The sequence below is a fragment of the Antechinus flavipes genome, chromosome 2 (genome assembly GCF_016432865.1).
Source record: "Antechinus flavipes isolate AdamAnt ecotype Samford, QLD, Australia chromosome 2, AdamAnt_v2, whole genome shotgun sequence".
NCBI lineage: Eukaryota > Metazoa > Chordata > Mammalia > Dasyuromorphia > Dasyuridae > Antechinus > Antechinus flavipes.
Genome location: NC_067399.1, coordinates 317,262,454 through 317,280,789, shown reverse-complemented (window position 1 = coordinate 317,280,789; position 18,336 = coordinate 317,262,454). Strand labels below are relative to the sequence as shown.

Below are 18,336 nucleotides of genomic sequence, written 5' to 3'. Positions count from 1 at the left end.
TGAATTTCAAATCACACTGCTGACTCAAGTTGAGTTTACAATTCACTAATCCAGATTTGTTGATTGAGTTAGATATATTGACACAATCCTTCTAAGTCAAGGGGTTTAATTTTCTAAAATATTTTATCCTTTTTTAACCCATTATTGTTCTGGGGGAAGAGGGTGACATTAAGTGTATTTTTGTGAGGTAATGTCTCTGTGGCTTTTGTAGAACCATGGTGGGCCTTCTTGCATTTAACAAGAACTTCATTCAGTGATTACCTTGAAATGTGAAAGTGCCTGTTGAAGGAAAATTAGAATATATAGATAAAACTTATTCAACATAAAGTGAAATGTGTGGAAGTAATATTATAACTAGAGGTTTCTAAAAGTCTGTTGTCCTTTTTGAATACAAAGTATTCTTTGAATATAGATTGTTTATTAACAAGATAAAAAAGTTCCCCATACTCTAGGCCCCTAACCATTCTGTTTGATATCAGTTTCTGTCCTCGCTGTCTCTGACCTGTCATTCATATCTGGTATTGGATTTGTGAAGGTTCTTAGTGGGTGTTTGAGAAGAAAAAGAACAAAATTAAAAATGACACCCTTGGGTATGGTCGTTTTGTTTTCATGGTCTGTGCAAACCATGAAGAGTCATTTGTAAATTACATGACCCTCCCACTTATGTTCATAGAATTGAATACAGTGGTTCAGAAAAACACTATAGTAAAGGGTGATGATGTGGTTCCAAAGGTATGTGAGCAGAAATTTGTAGTTATCTAATCCACCTAAGTGATATTTTGTTGATATTGAATCTTATTAGAAAGCTTAACCTGTACTGTCTTACCTCATTCAAAATAACTCCACGAGTACATATCCTTTATGCTCCTTCATTCTTTTGAATGAAGCTAAGCTATCAAATTTCCAACAAATAGCTATAAATATATGCCTACATAGTGCTTTCAGTCTCCCTACATAAAAATGTCATAAAGTGCTCTACACAATAGTCACATATAAATGTTTTGTTGAGTATTGAATGTGATTCTCCTTGCTTTGTGCTTACTTACTTGCTCCATTATTTCTATTAACATATATCTATAACTATATCTACATATGTATATATAAGATTACATATATAAATGTATATGTGTATTGCATATGGTGTATATACTTGTGTAAAATAGATACATAAAAGCATATTATATATGTACATGTTTATATATAAAAGTATATATATTTATTTGTGTGTATCTATACGTGAGTGTATATTTTGTGAATGATTCTGTGTTTTGGTCCTTATTTTTTATCTTCCTTTCAAGTCCTAAGATTAATTTTCTATACTATAACATTCATCTCCTGCCTTGTTACTATCATTCTTCTCTTCCTTCTTGCTTGTATTCACTCACCCCATTATTTCTATGAACCTTGATTCCAAGACAATCCCTTATTTCTCAGCCCTGGACCTTCATTGCTCATTTTAGAAGTTGCTCACAACAGAGTGTTAGATACTGGCACCCACAGTACACTGATGGGCACTCTTCTCCTGCCTTGCCCCTTTTCTGGGTCCAGGCACCAATTTGATACTGCCTTTTTGGTACTTTGTGTTATTTTGGTTTTTTGATTCTCACTGATATATTCCCTCTAATCTGAAAGGGGAAGATTTTCTAGCATTTAACTTTGGATCCTTCTTTCAGGTTTGCAACTGTGAGATATGATCAAGGAGCTAAGAACATACGGAACCAGTTCATGCACCTGACCAACTACAGTGTGAACAAGAAGAGCGGTGACTATGTCAGGTAGGCTTGGCAGCTAGGCCACAGAATGCCAGAATGGGGGGAAGATGGCCAAGATGTGCTCTGCACTGGCTCCAGTCAGCTATTGGCAAATGAATCCTGATGAAGGTTTTTTTTTTTATTTCTAGAGAGGAGAGTGAATTTCACATTCATATTTAGTGGATGTGAACAAAGTTAACTATTGCTGGCAAGTGGGGAAAGATAGGTTTTGGGCTGCTTTTTTATTTCTGGCAAAGATACAAAACATTCTTCCTCGTTAAAAATCTTTCTTCCCCTTTCTGTTCTTCCTCATTCTCTAAGGTAAGGGTAATATTTTACATTAAAGATTATTGGGGAATGTTGCCTTTTGGAAAGTAAGAAATGAGGCCATCTTGGAAGAGGACTCAGTGGAATGGAGGAACGGCCCTTTTCTTGGAAACATATTCTCTGTTCTGTTTTTCTTTCATACTCAACAATTTAGCCAGAAAATGGAAAAATAAAAAAGAAACCCAAATAGTTACTTTTTGCTCAGACTAAAAATAGGTTCATAGCAGGTCCAAGAAAAGAAAGAAACCAGGAATCTGAAGACACTGGAATAGAAGCTAGAATTTTACAGGTTTAATTGAACTTCCTTGTCACTAGGGTTTAGGATGGTTAAAGAAAGTACATCTTCATTTTGAAAGGTTTCCATTGTATGGAGATGTAGTAGGTCATAGGGTGCAGCTTGATGTGAAATAAAACACCTATTTTTCCCCAAAATTACAAATTATGAGACTACTTAAACTCTTGGGACCTCTAGCCCATACTATAAAGCGCTATACACAATAGTCACTTATAAATGTTTATTGAGTATTGAATGTTGGGATTCTATCCCAATGCACATTTTTGCTTATGATGGGGATAAGGATGATTTCACTGGTGTTGGACAAAGTGGCTAAACATATAACCTACTACAACACTCATGGGTTTGGTCCAAACCAGATTAAAGTGTGTATAACAAAACAAAGAAATAAATAATATATAGTAAAATATAGATAATGTTAAAATGTTTTTTTCTAAGTCAATCTGCAGCCCTCAGGGATCCTTATGTGTGGTTTTGTGGCCCCTGTCTCTATTTGAGTTTGATACCACTGATGTGGGGAACTCCCTGATAAGGAAACTGCCTCTACCAATGCAGGTCAGCATCTTCTCTGCAGCTTCAGGGCCTGGAGAGGTGAAGGTACTTGCCCAGGCTCACAGAGCCAGTACGGTGCCAGAGGAAGGACTACAGGTTTTCTTTGCTCCAAGGTTGGCTCTCTATCCATGATATTTTGATGCCTTGATGCCTCTTTTCTTTTTAATAGTAATATAGTTTGTGAAGCTTACCATTGCCCTGGTGCAAGCCCTGAACTTAACACCCAAGATTGAGAAAGAGGCAAGGGAAAATTAGGAGCTTATTTCAGGTGCTTAAGCATGAACATAATTTGGTTATATCCTTGCTTCATTCAACCTGTTTTCCTCTGAGAATAGCGCTAAGGGTGGTTTTGTAGAAAAGCATATAATTTTCTTCAAAGATTACTAGCAGATCTCCAAATTTTTCCTGTCTGCTATCCATAAATTTCTTTAAATCTTTCTTAATTTTAGATTTTTAATTTACTATTTTCCCTCTAATAACTAGCACTATTATTTGAATAAGACAAAATTAGCTTTCCTTCTCACTGCCAACAGAATATGGAAGGTATATAACTTTTGACTTCCATTCATGTTAATATGAAGAAGGAAACAGGACTACAGAATGGACAATAGAAGAGAGAGAGAAGGAGGAGGTGTCTTTCCTAAGGAGTTTATGTGAACATAATTCAAAAGAAATCTTTTCCTTTAAGAAAAAAAGCCTAAAGCCACATATGACCCCTGACTTCTTCATTTGTTTTTAGTTGTGATGATCCTGAAGTGGAAGATTATGGGAACAAATGGAGTATGAGTGCAATGCTTAGGTACCTGAAACAAGAAGGGAAAGACACAACTGGTGAGTCGCCAATCCTTTGCCACTTTTGTTTCTTCCTGAATGGAATGACAGAATAAAGTAGCTTTTGTCTCTTCCTACATGTCACTTTCATTGCCTTTAGGTAAGGTAAGGAGAGCTGTTAGATACTTGTTCCTGTTGCTTCAGAAAGGAAAGAACAGTTGTTTCTATGACTCTTGAAGTAATCCCTTTTATTTGTTTCCTGAACTAAATTATAAAACTATTAGCTTTACAATTATTGGTAGAAGCAATTTCATTTCATTTGACAAATTGTATCTATGTTTTTCCCTAATGAAGCTTAAGTTCAAGTTCTTTTAAGCAGATCTCCCTCTTTCATATTGGCATCTGATCAATTTGGCATTGAGCATAGAAAATGAGTATATTGTCAAGGCCATTGAAGTGTGGAACAAAGTTGATGGTCTCCAGGCAACAAGAAAACACAATTTTGCTAAAGAAGTATTCTTAGTTTACTAAGAAAAAGACTTTTCCCCAAAAAAAAACTTTGAAAGTCTATCAATGAAAAGAGAATTATATTTTTTTGTTTGGCTATAAAAGAAACAAGAAGTAGAAGTTATAGAGGCTTATGTAGCTCTGATCTAAGGAAAAACCGTTGCTTTGTGTGGTAGTGGATTTCTTGTCACTTGAAGACTTCAAGAAAAGAAAAAGAGACCTTGGGAACAGGGTAGAGGGAATTTTTACACAGGTTTGAGTTGGACCAAATAGATCCTTGAGTCTCTTCCAACTTTTGAGATTCTGTATTGCTGTGTGAATTTAGGGGAAAATAGCTATCAATTCTAGAATAGAAATGCTTTTTTTTTTTCCTTAAGTAGATATCTCTGAATTTGCAATACTTACAAATATTTATATCCTGGGATGTGTGTGTGTGTGTGTGTGTAAATAGATATTTATCTATATCTAAATGTATAGTATATCTAAATATGCTTCTCTCTCTATATATATCTAAATATATACTAAATATATCTAAATACACTTCCACCATCCATTCAAAGGGAAAACATCTGAATGCTTTTGGACTTGGGCACATATGTTTTTATGAATGTACTTTAGTACTTGCAATTTTGTATTTCCTTCTTCATGCTTTTTTGTTTGTTTTGCAGCATTGATGGCCCATGTAGAGGATCTGATCATTAAGACTATTATTTCTGCTGAACTAGCTATTGCTACTGCTTGTAAAACCTTTGTTCCTCACCGCAGCAGTTGTTTTGGTAAGGAGATTCAAATAGTCTAACAGTGAACTGTGATAAAATTCTGAAGCAGGGAGGGCTTGGTGGGCATATGAGAGGAAGAGGTACATGATGAAATTATATTTATGTTTATATCTCAGTGTGGGGGTATGAAGATGTTACTAAGATGGCAATGAAGAGATGAGTTGGGACCACATTTAGAGATGACTAGATATCTGTGTGGGGTTAAGAGTGGTTAGAGTTACATATTGGAGTCTCCATCAAACTGTGACCAAAAAATGCCTTTTATGGTGTGTGCAGAAATATTGGTCTAGCAAATGTATTCCAGAACTCATTGGCAGAGACACACTGGGAATTCTTCCAAGGAGCCTTGGCTGGTACTAGTTTGTGCTTTCTCCTGATTTCTAGTGACGCCACCTTTTTTGTTTGATTCTTCTTTTTGGTGAGTCTCCCTTTTTCCTCTCCATCCCTGATTGCACAAAGGAAGAATTCTAAACCAGTCTCTTCCAAAGACTAGTAACCCACTGACCAGTCTTAGTCACAAGCAGGATCAGAGAGGCACTATTTCAGATGTGGATCTAGTTGTCACTGAAGCCTTGAGGTCAAAGTTATTGATATGAAAAAGTTCACTGTGTCCTGACTATGGAACTTAAGGATGAAAATAGTAAGAATATGAAAGCTGTAACTTGGGTTGATTAAATGAAATTCATAACCATCCATTTTTCATTGAAGGAGTTCAGTGTGGAGAATTAATTGAGATTATGAATAGAGATTGGACAGGCAAAAGAAGGACCTTAAATCCTATAGTAATGATGATATAGCTATGGACTGATTCATTATGAACTTGGTCTGATGCATTTTAAATGATTTTCTTAGAGGTCTTACAATATTATGCAGACAGAAGCAAGAAACAGACTTGGAAATATGCAAGCCAAACACTGACTTTTTTTTCCCCAGAGGGAAAAAAAAAGATGTGTGGTCCTTGTTCTAATGAGTAGTTATTGCATATCTAGAAGTAATGGTGTAAAATTATGTTCTGAAGTTACAATGAAAGAGCTTTTTGTACTTTTCCACTTTATATCTGAGATCTTTTGGCCTATTGGAAACTTTAAAAATTATTGGAATTAATGAAAACAGAATGTTAGATATGAAATAAGCATCAGGTTTCATTGATTCTATGAAAAGCTGTCCATCTGTTTTAGGTCCTTTTTCTTCTTTCTCTACTACTTGTCTTTAGTTTTAATAAACTCAGTGCATCTGGACTCTTCTAAAGTTGCTGACTACATCCTTGGCTTTGTGGTTGTAATTCCATTTCCTGTCAGACCTGAGATTTCATCTGGTTCATTAACCTTTTCCCCTCACTCAAGATTCAATATGAAAGTATGGGTCTCCTTTTCTCTCATCCTACCTCCCTTGGGGCTTTTATTACAAAAAATAAACTCTTTTATTTCAGTTGTTTAACAGTAAAACAGGAATTGAAAACTTCCAAGAAGATATGATTTAAGCAAGAGTCATGGTGTTTTTGGAGGAAACCAAATATCCATGTGATGGGACACTGCATACTCACTTTGCTGTTCTAACTGCTTCTTCTGCCCTTGGATGTTTGCCAGAGGCAATTCATTGCTATCTAAGTCTAAGTTTGTTATGTCATTTCTCCACCCTACCACCTGTCGTGCCCAACTGTGACCTAGATTGTTGAAATGTTTCTCTTTTTATGGCTTCCTAACTCATCAGATTTTCTAATACCAATCATGTGTTTACTTCAAGTGACTCAACCTAGTTTTTTTTGATAGGCTGATATATACATGCTTAGTTGAACTTTGTTTTTAAAGCTAGAAGCAGGAGTTTGTCCTAGGCTAACTCATTCATAATATTTTTTTTGCCTTTTTAGAGAATTTTAGAGCAGAATGGAATCACTTAGGAGCATTCAGTCTGAAACTGATTTTGAGAATCAAATTTTGTGACTGAGGAAAACTTAACCAAGCTTAACCAAAATAACATTGTTACTTTTCCTACAGAAAACATTTTTCAAGGCAGTACTAACTGTATTGTGAGTGAGGCTGATTTAACTATGTTCATAACTAACATTTATGGTTCACAAAGGTATATCTTTCTCTCTTTTTCGTTCTTCTTCTCCCTGACTATTCTGTCTCTCTTTCTCTTTATATATATGTGTGTGTATGTACATATGTATATGTATATATTATTTGTACATGTGTATATGTATGTGCATGCATATGTATATTTCATTTTTTTCCTTATGACATCCTTGTGAGGTTGATACTATTTTTATTCTCCTTTTACAAATGAGAAAAAAAGCAGATAGAGGTTAAGGGACTGGGCCAGGATCACACAGCTGTCTGTGGCAGAATTCAACCTTAGATTTTCTTGATTTTGAGCCTAGTATTTTATCTTTGATGGCACTGGGCTGCTTTAAGCATTTCTTCCATGGAGAGCCAGCTATTTCTATAGCTTAGAGAGCCTATTAATGTGTGCTAACATTGTAGGCTCTGTGGAACCTGAGGACACTTGCTTTGCCTATGATTTTTGCATGATATTTTGGCTTGTCTACTCCATCAATTCTTTATAATTTTACAGGGTACATAATTGTACAAGATATAATATCTATGTGGTAGATGTTGCATTCTACAAATAGTCCAGGGAATTAGTGAAAGTAATTAAAAATAAACAACAGATCATATAGATTTAGGAGAAAACCCACTTCAAAATTCTGGTTCCTAAGGCTTCATGGTACTTTTTTTTTTAAATCACTTTTATTAATTATTATATAATTGATAAACATCAATAGACACAATCATTGTCATGTACAAAGAACAAGAAAAAGAGCCATGAAGCTATCTATTATATATGTAAATCTTGCTACAATTAACTTTTATAGAAATTCAATATGGTAGATACAAAACTGTCCTTTTGTCTTACTTTCCCAACTTCCTTCTCCTGTCCAAGTTAAAAATTGTTTCATTGTTGTTCATCTACCATGGATTCATTTGTATGGTTGATAGTTGTTCTTTGTTACTTGTTCTTTACTGTTGGAATCCTTACAAAGTGTTAAGTCATTAGAATTGATAGAGACAATAATTATCTAATTTAGCATGGTTCAGTATGATTGATCTAATCTTACAAGGAGATATTATGGGCCAGAACTTGAAACAAGGTACTAAGTGGAATTGATGGAAGCAATGCTTGTGTTCTTGGGTTTGCACCTTTAAGAGTTTACACATTAGAGCTCACACATTGGAGTTCATAAGTACGGGAGATACACAAAGTTAACTTTATAACTTTGTGAATTCACACCTCCCTTAATCCCACTCTCAGAGGAGGAATCAACCTTTGAGAGAGCATAAAAACAGCTGAGCTCAGTCAGCAGAGTTCAGTTGAAAAGATTCAGAGTGGAGGAGTGTCAGTTCAGAAGAAGCCACGAGTCGGAGTTGAGCTAGAGCCAGAAGTCACTTCGGAAGATTGACAGAGTGAGAGTTCAGTTTGGGGCATTGAGAATCTGTAGTCAGGCAGAACCAAGATTCAGAGAAAGGCTGAAGCTAAGCAACAAGAACTCTCAGAACCAAAGAAAGCTAACTGGGCTATTTTGGAAGAAACAATAAAGAACTACTTTAACACCTGGCTGCATTTGGAGTGATTATTACTCTGAACCGAAACTAAGGCTGCCTCCAGAAAACCTCTCCAAGAAACCTGCTCCCACAGAGAACCATCATATATTATACAAAAGAAAAAGAACACCACACTTTACTGCATGAAAATTTTTGTGGGAGTGATTCTTCACAGTGAAAGAATATGAACTTTTTTTAAAGTTTAGTGACTTTTTGGATTCCAAATTGTTTTCTAGAAAGTCTGGAACAATACACAGTTCTTCCAACAGTACATTGGTATATCTGTCTACCTTTATATCCCCTCCAAAAATTGTCATTTTCTATATTTATAATAATGCTAATCTGGTGGCTTTAGAATTTCTTTTTTTCTTTTTCTTTGTGCTAGGTTTTCTTTTCATTACTATATATAGAAAAAGCTGATGATTAATGGAGTACAATGCAAGATCTCTTTTGGTTATAGTTTGTTAGAATCCTTACAAAGTGTTAACTCATTAGAGTTGACAGAAACAATGCTTATGTAATTGGTTCACACAATAGAGCTCACACCTTTAAGAGAGTTTACACATTAGAATTCGCACATTAGATTCACAAGTCAGGGAGATTCACAAGTTACACCTCCCATAATCCCACTCTCGGAGGAGGAGTCAACCTTTGAATTTACACCTCTAAAAGAGCATAAAAGGAGCTGAATCAGTGGAGTCAGTCAGTTGAGAAGAGTAGAACCAAGATTCAGAGAGAGCTGGAGGCTGAAGCTGGCATTCAAGCGGCAAGAGCTCTTGGAACCAAGGAGGGAGATAGGCCTTTAAGAAAACCGGGCTGTTTGAAGGAGACAATAAAGGATTTGAACTTTTAACACCTGGCTGCATTTGAGGTGATTATTATTTGGAACCGAAACTAAGGCTGCCTCCAGAAAACCTCCCTAAGAAACCTGCTCCTGGAGAACTGTCATATTTTTTTAAAAGAAGAAGAACACCACAATAATTTGTTGTCTGTTTCTATCTAGAATTCATTTAACTATCTCTAAGTATGATGAAGAGCTACCATTGGTACATATATATTAAGCTTTGATTCTGTTTTGTTATCAATAGTACCTTTAAGCACAATCTTCTTGTCTTTTCTAATTTTAATGATATTTCCTCTTCCTATGTTTAAGATTTATTACTACTCTTGCTTTTTTCAATTTAATAGGGTCTGTTTCAGTTCCTTATTTTAACCCTATGGATTTTTATATTTCAAAGATGTTTCTTTTCCTTTTTTAAAAATAATAATGTTTTTATTATTATAATTTAAAAATAGTTTTTTTAAAAAAAATTTTCAGAATACATGCAAAGATAGTTTTGTTTTCTTTCTTTCTTTTTTTTTTTTTTTTTTTGCTGAGGCAATTGGGGGTAAGTGACTTGCCCAGGGCCACATAGCTAGGATGTGTTAAGTGTCTGAGACCAGATTTGAATTCAGGTCCTCCTGACTTCAGAGCTGGTGCTCTCTCTACTGTTCTACTTAGCTGATCCTTAAAGATAATTTTCAACATTCACTCCCACAAAGTGGAGTGAGCTTTGTGAATATATTCCAATTTTTTCTCTTTCCTTCCTCATCTCCTCTCCTAGACAGAAAGTAATCCAATATATGTTAAACATGTGCAATTCTTTTAAACATATTTCCACCTTTATTTAGCTGCACAAGAAAAATCAGATCAAAAAGGGAAAAAATAAGCAAACAACAATAAAAAGTGAAAATACTCGATTGTGATTCACATTCAGTCCCCACAGTCCTTTCTCTGGAAGCAGATAGCTTTTTCAATCACAAATCTATTGGAATTGGCCTGAATCATCTCATTGTTGAAAAAAGCCATGTCTATCAGAATTGATCATCATATAATCTTGTTATTGCTGTGTATAATGGATTCTTGGTTTCTACTCATTTCACTTAGCATCAGTTAGTGTAAGTCTCTTCATCTGAAATCATCTTGATGATTGTTTCTTATAGAACAATAATATTCCATGACAATGTTTCTTTTAAACCACATATTATTGTATTTTGCTTTTAATCTATTCTGCTACCCTCTTTTATAGGTGAATTCATCCATTCACATGGTTATAATTATTAATTGTGCATTTTCTCCATTATATCCTTCTGTCTTTTACTCTCTGCCATCTACTTCATTTCTCTTAACAAAAAAGAAGGTACTAAAAGAGAAAGAATATAATTCACACTAATAACCTGTAATTGAAGTGGTCTGTTCTAACTCCTGTTGTGGATATCTTTAGGGAGGTGTTGGATATATTATGGTAGGGATTCTTTTCATCTATGGATCATATTAGGTAGCTATTGAAATTTTTTTCTGTCAATTTCTAGAATTCTCCTTTACTTTTCTCTTGATTTTGACTGGAACCGTTACCTGTTCTTAGATTTCTTTTTTTCTTTTACAAGCCATCTGAAAGTAAAGTTTGTTTTGCTTCTGTCTATTCCTTATCCCATTCTGTTTGTTATCTTAAATCTCCTTTGTGTTTTATGAGGTATTTAAGTGGTGCACTGAATAAAACATTGAGCCTTATAGTTACTAGGAAGACCCAAGTTTGAATCCAGTCTCAGTCACTTAATAGCTGTGCAACTTTGGACAAGTCACTTAGCTTCTATTAGCTTAAGTTTTGTCAAATGTAAAATGGGAATAATAACAATAACAATCTCATTGTTTGTGTTAGGATCTAAGAAGATAACATTTGTAGAGTACTTAGCATCAAGCCTGACATATAGTAGGCATTATAGAAATGCATATTCCCTTCCCTTTGTTTACCCCCTCCTTCTCTTTATTATCTTTTAAAATATATATCTATATCAGGATTTTTTTTGTTTTTCTCTGTGTTCAGCTCTTTTTGACTGATTCAGATAAGAGTAGGATTAATATTCATCATTCATTTTTGTATTCTTTCCTTCTAAAGGAGCCCAGTTCTTCTTTCTTCCTCGTTTCTTTTTCTTTCCTATCTAACAGCACATCAGAACTACCTCAAGTCCTTAGTTTGTCTTAACTTTTTCTGTGAACCTTCAAGACAATGAAGTTTCCTACAAAAGTATAATTGTCTCTTATTACCCTATTGAAAAGTGAACAGCTTTATTTCGTTACAGTTATTTAAATGTATTCACCTTTTTAGGGTTCTTTTGTTTCTTATGTTTACATTTCATAATTTCTGTTGAAAGTTTTGATCTTTTCATCAGGAATATTCTAAATTCTCCCTCTAGATCTAGACTCAGTTTTGCAAGGTAAGGTATTTATGATAAGCCTTAGTCTTTTGGCTTTTGATATCATATTTCAAAATTTTTTTCTCTTACAGAAGTTACAGCAAAGTCTTGTATGAACCTGAACTCTTTTTTTTTTCCCTTCCCATCTTTTTTTTTTTTTAATAGCTTTTTATTTGCAAGATACATGCATGGGTAATTTTTCAGCATTGACAGTTGCAAAACCTTTTGTTCCAACTTTTCCCCTCCTTCCGCCCACTGCCTCCCCCAGATAACAGGTTGACCAATACATATTAAATATATTAAAGTATAAGTTAAATACAATATATGTATATATGTCCATACAGTTATTTTGCTGTACAAAAAGAATCGGATTTTGAAATAGTGTACATTATTAGCCTGTGAAGGAAATAAAAAATGCAAGCGGACAAAAATAGAGGGATTGGGAATTCCATGTAGTAGTTCATAGTCATCTCCCAGAGTTCTTTTGCTGGGTGTAGCTGGTTCAATTCATTACTGCCCTATTGGAATTGATTTGGTTCATCTCATTGTTGAAGAGACCCACGACCATCAGAATTGATCATCATATAGTATTGTTGTTCCTGCTCATTTCACTCAGCATCAGTTCATGTAAGTCTCTCTAGGCCTTTCTGAAATCATCCTGCTGGTCATTTCTTATAGAACAATAATATTCCATAATATTCATATACCACAATTTATTCAGCCATTCTCCAATTGATGGGCATCCACTCAGTTTCCAGTTTTTGGCCACTACAAAGAGGGCTGCCACAAACATTCTTGCATATACAGGTTCCTTTCCCTTCTTTAAAATCTCTTTGGGATATAAGCCCAGTAGTAACATTGCTGGATCAAAGGGTTTGCACAGTTTGATAACTTTTTGAGCATAGTTCCAAATTGCTCTCCAGGCAGGGCCAGGAAATCATTATATACTTCAACAACAATACTATATGATGACCAATTCTGATGGACCTGGCTGTCTTCAGCAATGAGATGAACCAAATCAACCAGCTATGCCCAGCGAAAAAACTCTGGGAAATAACTAAGAACCATTACATTGAATTCCCAATCCCTATATTTTTGCCTGCCTGCATTTTGGATTTCCTTCACAGGCTAATGTACACTATGGACAAGTATACATATATTGTATTTAACTTATACTTTAACATATTTAATATGTATTTGGTCAACCTGCCATCTTGGGGAGGGAAAAGGGGGAAGGAGGGGAAAAATTGAAACAAAAGGTTTGGCAATTGTCAATGCTGTAAAATTATCCATACATGTAACTTGTAAATAAAAAAGCTATTAAAAAAAAATTGCTCTCCAGAATGGCTGGAGGTATTCACAATTCCACCAACAATGTATCAGTGTCCCAGTTTTCCCACATCCCCTCCAACATTCCGCATTATCTTTCCCTATCATTCTAGCCAATCTGACAGGTGTGTAGTAGTATCTCAGAGTTGTCTTAATTTACATTTCTCTGATTAATAATGACTTGGAGCATCTTTTCAAATGGCTAGAAATAGTTTCAATTTCTTCTTCTGAGAATTGTATTGAACCTGAACTCTATTGATTTCTGTTGCATGAAGTATTTTTTTCTTCAACTTGGAAACTGTGTAAAAGAGTATTCTTTGATGTTTTTGTTTTTGCTTTTATTTTTACAGGAAATTATCCATGAATTCTCTCCATTTTAAAATTTTTTTCTGTTTGAATTTACTGATATTTAATCTGATGTCCTCTTTAGATCTTTGCTGAAGTATATGCGGGAGAACTGATTTCCTCTGTTATTTTTTCATGTTGCTATCTTAATTGGAAATCACCTCATTCTGCTCCTTAAATATTTTCACTTATTAAAAGAAGTATTCATTGATTTGAAAATAAATGTTTATTGAACTTAATTTTTTTCTTTTTAGTTTTAAAATAGTAACTCATATCCTGAACTTTTTCTGTGTTATTCACTTTGCTGGATAAAACCATATAATTCTATCTAGTATATTTAAAGAGGAAAGAATCTTAATCTCTTTATTTTTGTTTGACAAGGATGAAATTAATGATTTTTTTTCCCTGAAAAATCACATCTTTCTTTAGTTAAGGGACAAAGAGACAATATTGGTTTTTATGGACCAATTAATAGATTAGCTCTTAGATTATAGTATTCTATTAATTCTATTTTTCATATGATACTACCCTATTGCTTTCAAATTCTCCTTCTGGATCCCAGGGAAAGATCTTCCTTAGTTTTATAATTTAAATTTAAATGAAAAGAGTTTATTTTTCTACTGTAGGTTTTGATAGATATAGCAATACCAACTTCAAACTATCGCTCTGTGGCAACACTTCCTTTTACCATGAGGAATAGTAAGGGCCACACTTTGGCTAAAGCAACAGGATAGTACCGTGATCGTCAAGGAAGTTGACGCTGATGCTGAGTTGAAGTATGAAATGCTTGTTTATCCCTGAAGACTTTGAATGGATTCTCATATCATTATATTACACATCTCCTCTATTTCCTCCCTTCTTGAACTATTTTTCGCTAGGTTTGCTCCTTCTTCTAAGAACTTCCCTCATTTTCTGAGTGTTATTTATTGGCAGTTTCATGATTCTTTTCACCCTTTTTTCCTAACTCACTTTTCTAGGTTTGCCAAAAATTATTTTTGGTCCTTCATTTTAATGCATCTCAGCCCTTTTCCTTTTTCTTTAACACATTTGTATATTTTTAACTTTGTTCCTCTTGAAGCTAAGAGAAAAACTTTTTTTTTCTCCTGAGGAAATTTGACATAGGGAAAATGCCACTATACAGGTTAGAAAGGCCAAGGGCTTTTTTCCTCCCTTAGAATATAATAACTTTTATTTTTCAAAATACATGCAAAGATAGTTTTCAACATTTGCTCTTGCAAAACCTCATTCTCCAGATTTTTCTTCTTCCTTCTCCCCTCTCTGGTCTCCTAGAGGGTAAGCAATACAATGTAGATTAAACGCATGCAATTTCACTAAATATATTTCTACATTTGTCATATTGTGCAAGAAAAATCTGATCAAAAAGGAAAAAAAAAAAAAACAAGAGAAATAAAAAAAACAGCACCAAGCAAACAATAATAACAACAAAAAAGGTGAAAATACTATGCTTTGATCCACATTCAATCTTCATAGTTTTCACTCTAGCTGCAGATGGCCCTTTCTACCAAAAATGGATTGACATTGTCTTGAATCACCTCATTCTTGAAGAGAGCCAAGTCCATCACAATTGATCATCATATAATCTTGCTATTGCCATATATAATCATCTTCTGGTTCTACTCACTTTACTTAGCATCAGTTCATGTAAGTCTCTACAGGCTTCTCTGAAATCATCCTGCTGGTCATTTCTTACAGAACAATAATATTCCATTACATTCATACATCATAACTTATTCAGCCATTATCCAACTGATGGGCATCCATTCAGTTTCCAGTTTTTTTGGGGTTTTTTTGCCATTACAAAAAGGTCTGGCACAAACATTTTTGTACATGTGGATCCTTTTGCCCTCTGTTAAGATCTCTTTGGGATATAGACCCTGTAGAAACACTGCTGGATCAAAGGGTATGCACCTTTGATATCCCTTTGGACGTAGTTCCAAAGTGCTCTCCAGAATGATTGGATCATATATTAGTGTCCCAGTTTTCCCCACATCCTCTGTAACATTCTTCATTATCTTTTCCTATCATCGTTATTGCTAAGGTCTTTTTTTTTTAATTAAAGCTTTTTATTTTTCAAAACATTTGTATTATGAAAAGGTGCTTCAAATCACTATTGATCAGAGAATTGCAAATTAAGATAACTGAGATACCACTATAAACCTCTCAGATTGGCTAAGATGACAGGAAAAGATAATGATGAATATTAGAGGGATGTGGGGAAATGGGACACTGATACATTGTTGGTGGAATTGTGAATGGATCCAACCATTCTGGAGAGTAGTTTGGAACTATGCTCAAAAATTTATCTAAGTGTGCATACCCTTTGATCCAGCAGTGTTTTTACTCGGCTTATATCCCAAAGAGATCTTAAAGGAGGGAAAGGGGCCTGTATGTGCAAAAATGTTTGTGGCAGTCCTTTTTGTAGTGGCTAGAAACTGGAAACTGAGTGGATGCCCATCAGTTGGAGAATGGCTGAATAAATTATGGTATATGAATGCTATGGAATAAGAAACAATCAACAGGATGATTTTAGAGAGGCCTGGAGAGACGTATATGAACTGATGCTAAGTGAAATGAGCAGAACCAGGAGATCATTACACATAGCAACAATAAGACTATACAGTGATCAATTCTGATGGATGTGGCAACAATGAGATGATTCAAATCAGTTCCAATTGTTGAGTAATAAAGAGAGCCATCTATAACCAGAGAGAGGACCGTAGGAACTGAATGCGGTTTACAACATAGCATTTTCACTCTTTCCATTGTTGTTTGCTTGCATTTCATTCTGGTCCTTTTTTTTCTTATATTAGATTTTTCTTGTACAGCATACTAGTTGTATAAATATGTATGCATATATTGGTTTTAACATACATTTCTATCATGTTTTACATATATGTTAATATTAACACAATGTGTCAGTGTCCTAGTTTTCCCACATCCCCTCCAATATTCGTCATTATCTTTTCCTGTCATCATAGCCAATCTGACAGGTGTGTAGTGGTATCTCAGAATTGTCTTAATTTCCATTTCTCTGATCAATAGTGATTTGGAGCACCTTTTCAATATGACTGGAAATACTTTCAATTTTTTTATCTAAAAATTGTGTGGTCATATCCTTTGACTATTTATCAACTGGAGAATGGCTTTATTCTTATAAATTTGAGAGAATTCTCTATATACTTTAGAAATGAAGCTTTTATTAGAACCTTTGAATGTAAAAATGTGTTTCCAGTTTATTGCTTCCCTTTTTTTTCTTTTTCTTATTATTATATCTTTTTATTTATAAAACATGTATGGGTAATTTTTTTCAACAATGACCCTTGCAAAATCTTGTGTTTCAAATTTTTCCCTCTTTCCCCCACCTCTTCCTCCCCACCCCTCCCCAGATGGCAAGTAGTCCAATACATGTTAAATATGTTAAATTATATGTTAAATCCAATATATGTATACATATTTGTGCAGTTATCTTGCTGCACAAGAAAAATCGGATTGAGAAAGAAAAAAAAAAAAAACACCTGAGAAGAAAAACAAAAGTGCAAGCAAACAATAACAGAAAAAGTGGAAATGCTATGTTGTGATCCACACTCAGTTCCCACAGTCCTCTCTCTGTGTATAGATGGCTCTCTTCACTACAGAACAATTGGAACTGGTTTGAATCAACTCATTGTTGAAGAGAGCCATGTCCATCAGAATTTATCATCATGTAGTCTTCTTGTCGTATATAATGATTTCCTGGTTCTGCTCATTTCACTTAGCATCAGTTCATGTAAGTTTCTCCTGAAATCATCCTGTTGGTCATTTCTTACAGAACAATACTATTCCATAACATTCATATGCCATAATTTGTTCAACCATTCTCCAACTGATGGGCAGCCATTTAGTTTCCAATTTCTAACCACTAGAAAAAGGGCTGCCACAAACATTTTTGCACATGTGGGTCCCTTTCCCTCCTTAAAGATCTCTTTGGGATATAATCCCAGTAGAAAAACTGCTGGTCAAAAGGTATGCACAGTTTGATAATTTTTATATTGCTTCTCTTCTAATCTTGTCTGCATTAGTTTTGTTTGTACAAAAACTTTTTAACTTAATATAATCAAAATTTTCTACTTTGTGATCAATAATGATCTCTAGTTCTTCTTTGATCACAAATTCCTTCCTCCTCCACAGATCTGAGATAAACTATTCTCTGTTCTTCTAACTTGTTTATAATATCATTCTTTATGCCTAGATCATGAACCTATTTTGATCTTACCGTGGTATATAGTGTTAAGTGTGAGTCCATGCCTAGTTTCTGCTATACTGGTTTCCAATTTTCCCTGCAGTTTTTGTCAAATAGTGAATTCTTATCCCAAAAGCTGGAGTCTTTGGGTTTGTCAAACACTAGATTACTATAGTCATTGATTATTTTGTCCTGTGAACCTAACCTATTCCACTGATTAGCTAGTCTATTTCTTAGCCAGTACCAAATGGTTTTGATGACCACTGCTTGCTAATATATTTTAGATCTGGTACAGCTAGGCCACCATCATTTACTTTTTTTTTTCCATTAATTCCCTTGAAATTCTTGACCTTTTGTTCTTCCAGATGATTTTTGTTATTTTTCTAGGTCAATAAAATAGCTTCTTGAGAGTTTGATTAGTAGAGCACTAAATAAACAGATTAGTTTAGGTAGTATTGTTATCTTTATTATATTTACTCAACCTATCCAATTATCCTATCCATATTTTTCCAATTGTTTAGATCTGACTTTATTTGTATGTAAAGTGTTTTGTAGTTTTTCTCATATATTTCCTGACTTTCCCTTGACAGATAGATTCCCAAAT

General features: G+C 34.4%; 1 protein-coding gene across 10 annotated transcripts in view; it reads left to right on the top strand.

The window, feature by feature from the left end:
* The window catches only part of TTLL5 (tubulin tyrosine ligase like 5), a 392,042-nt gene that overhangs the window by 57,932 nt on the left and 315,774 nt on the right, over window positions 1-18,336 (top strand). For all 10 annotated transcript variants that reach the window (XM_051977559.1, XM_051977558.1, XM_051977560.1 and 7 more), the window contains exons 10-12: window positions 1,674-1,775; window positions 3,665-3,756; window positions 4,872-4,979. In XM_051977559.1, coding sequence (XP_051833519.1) covers window positions 1,674-1,775; window positions 3,665-3,756; window positions 4,872-4,979 — 302 coding nt within the window. The remainder of the gene's footprint in view (window positions 1-1,673; window positions 1,776-3,664; window positions 3,757-4,871; window positions 4,980-18,336) is intronic.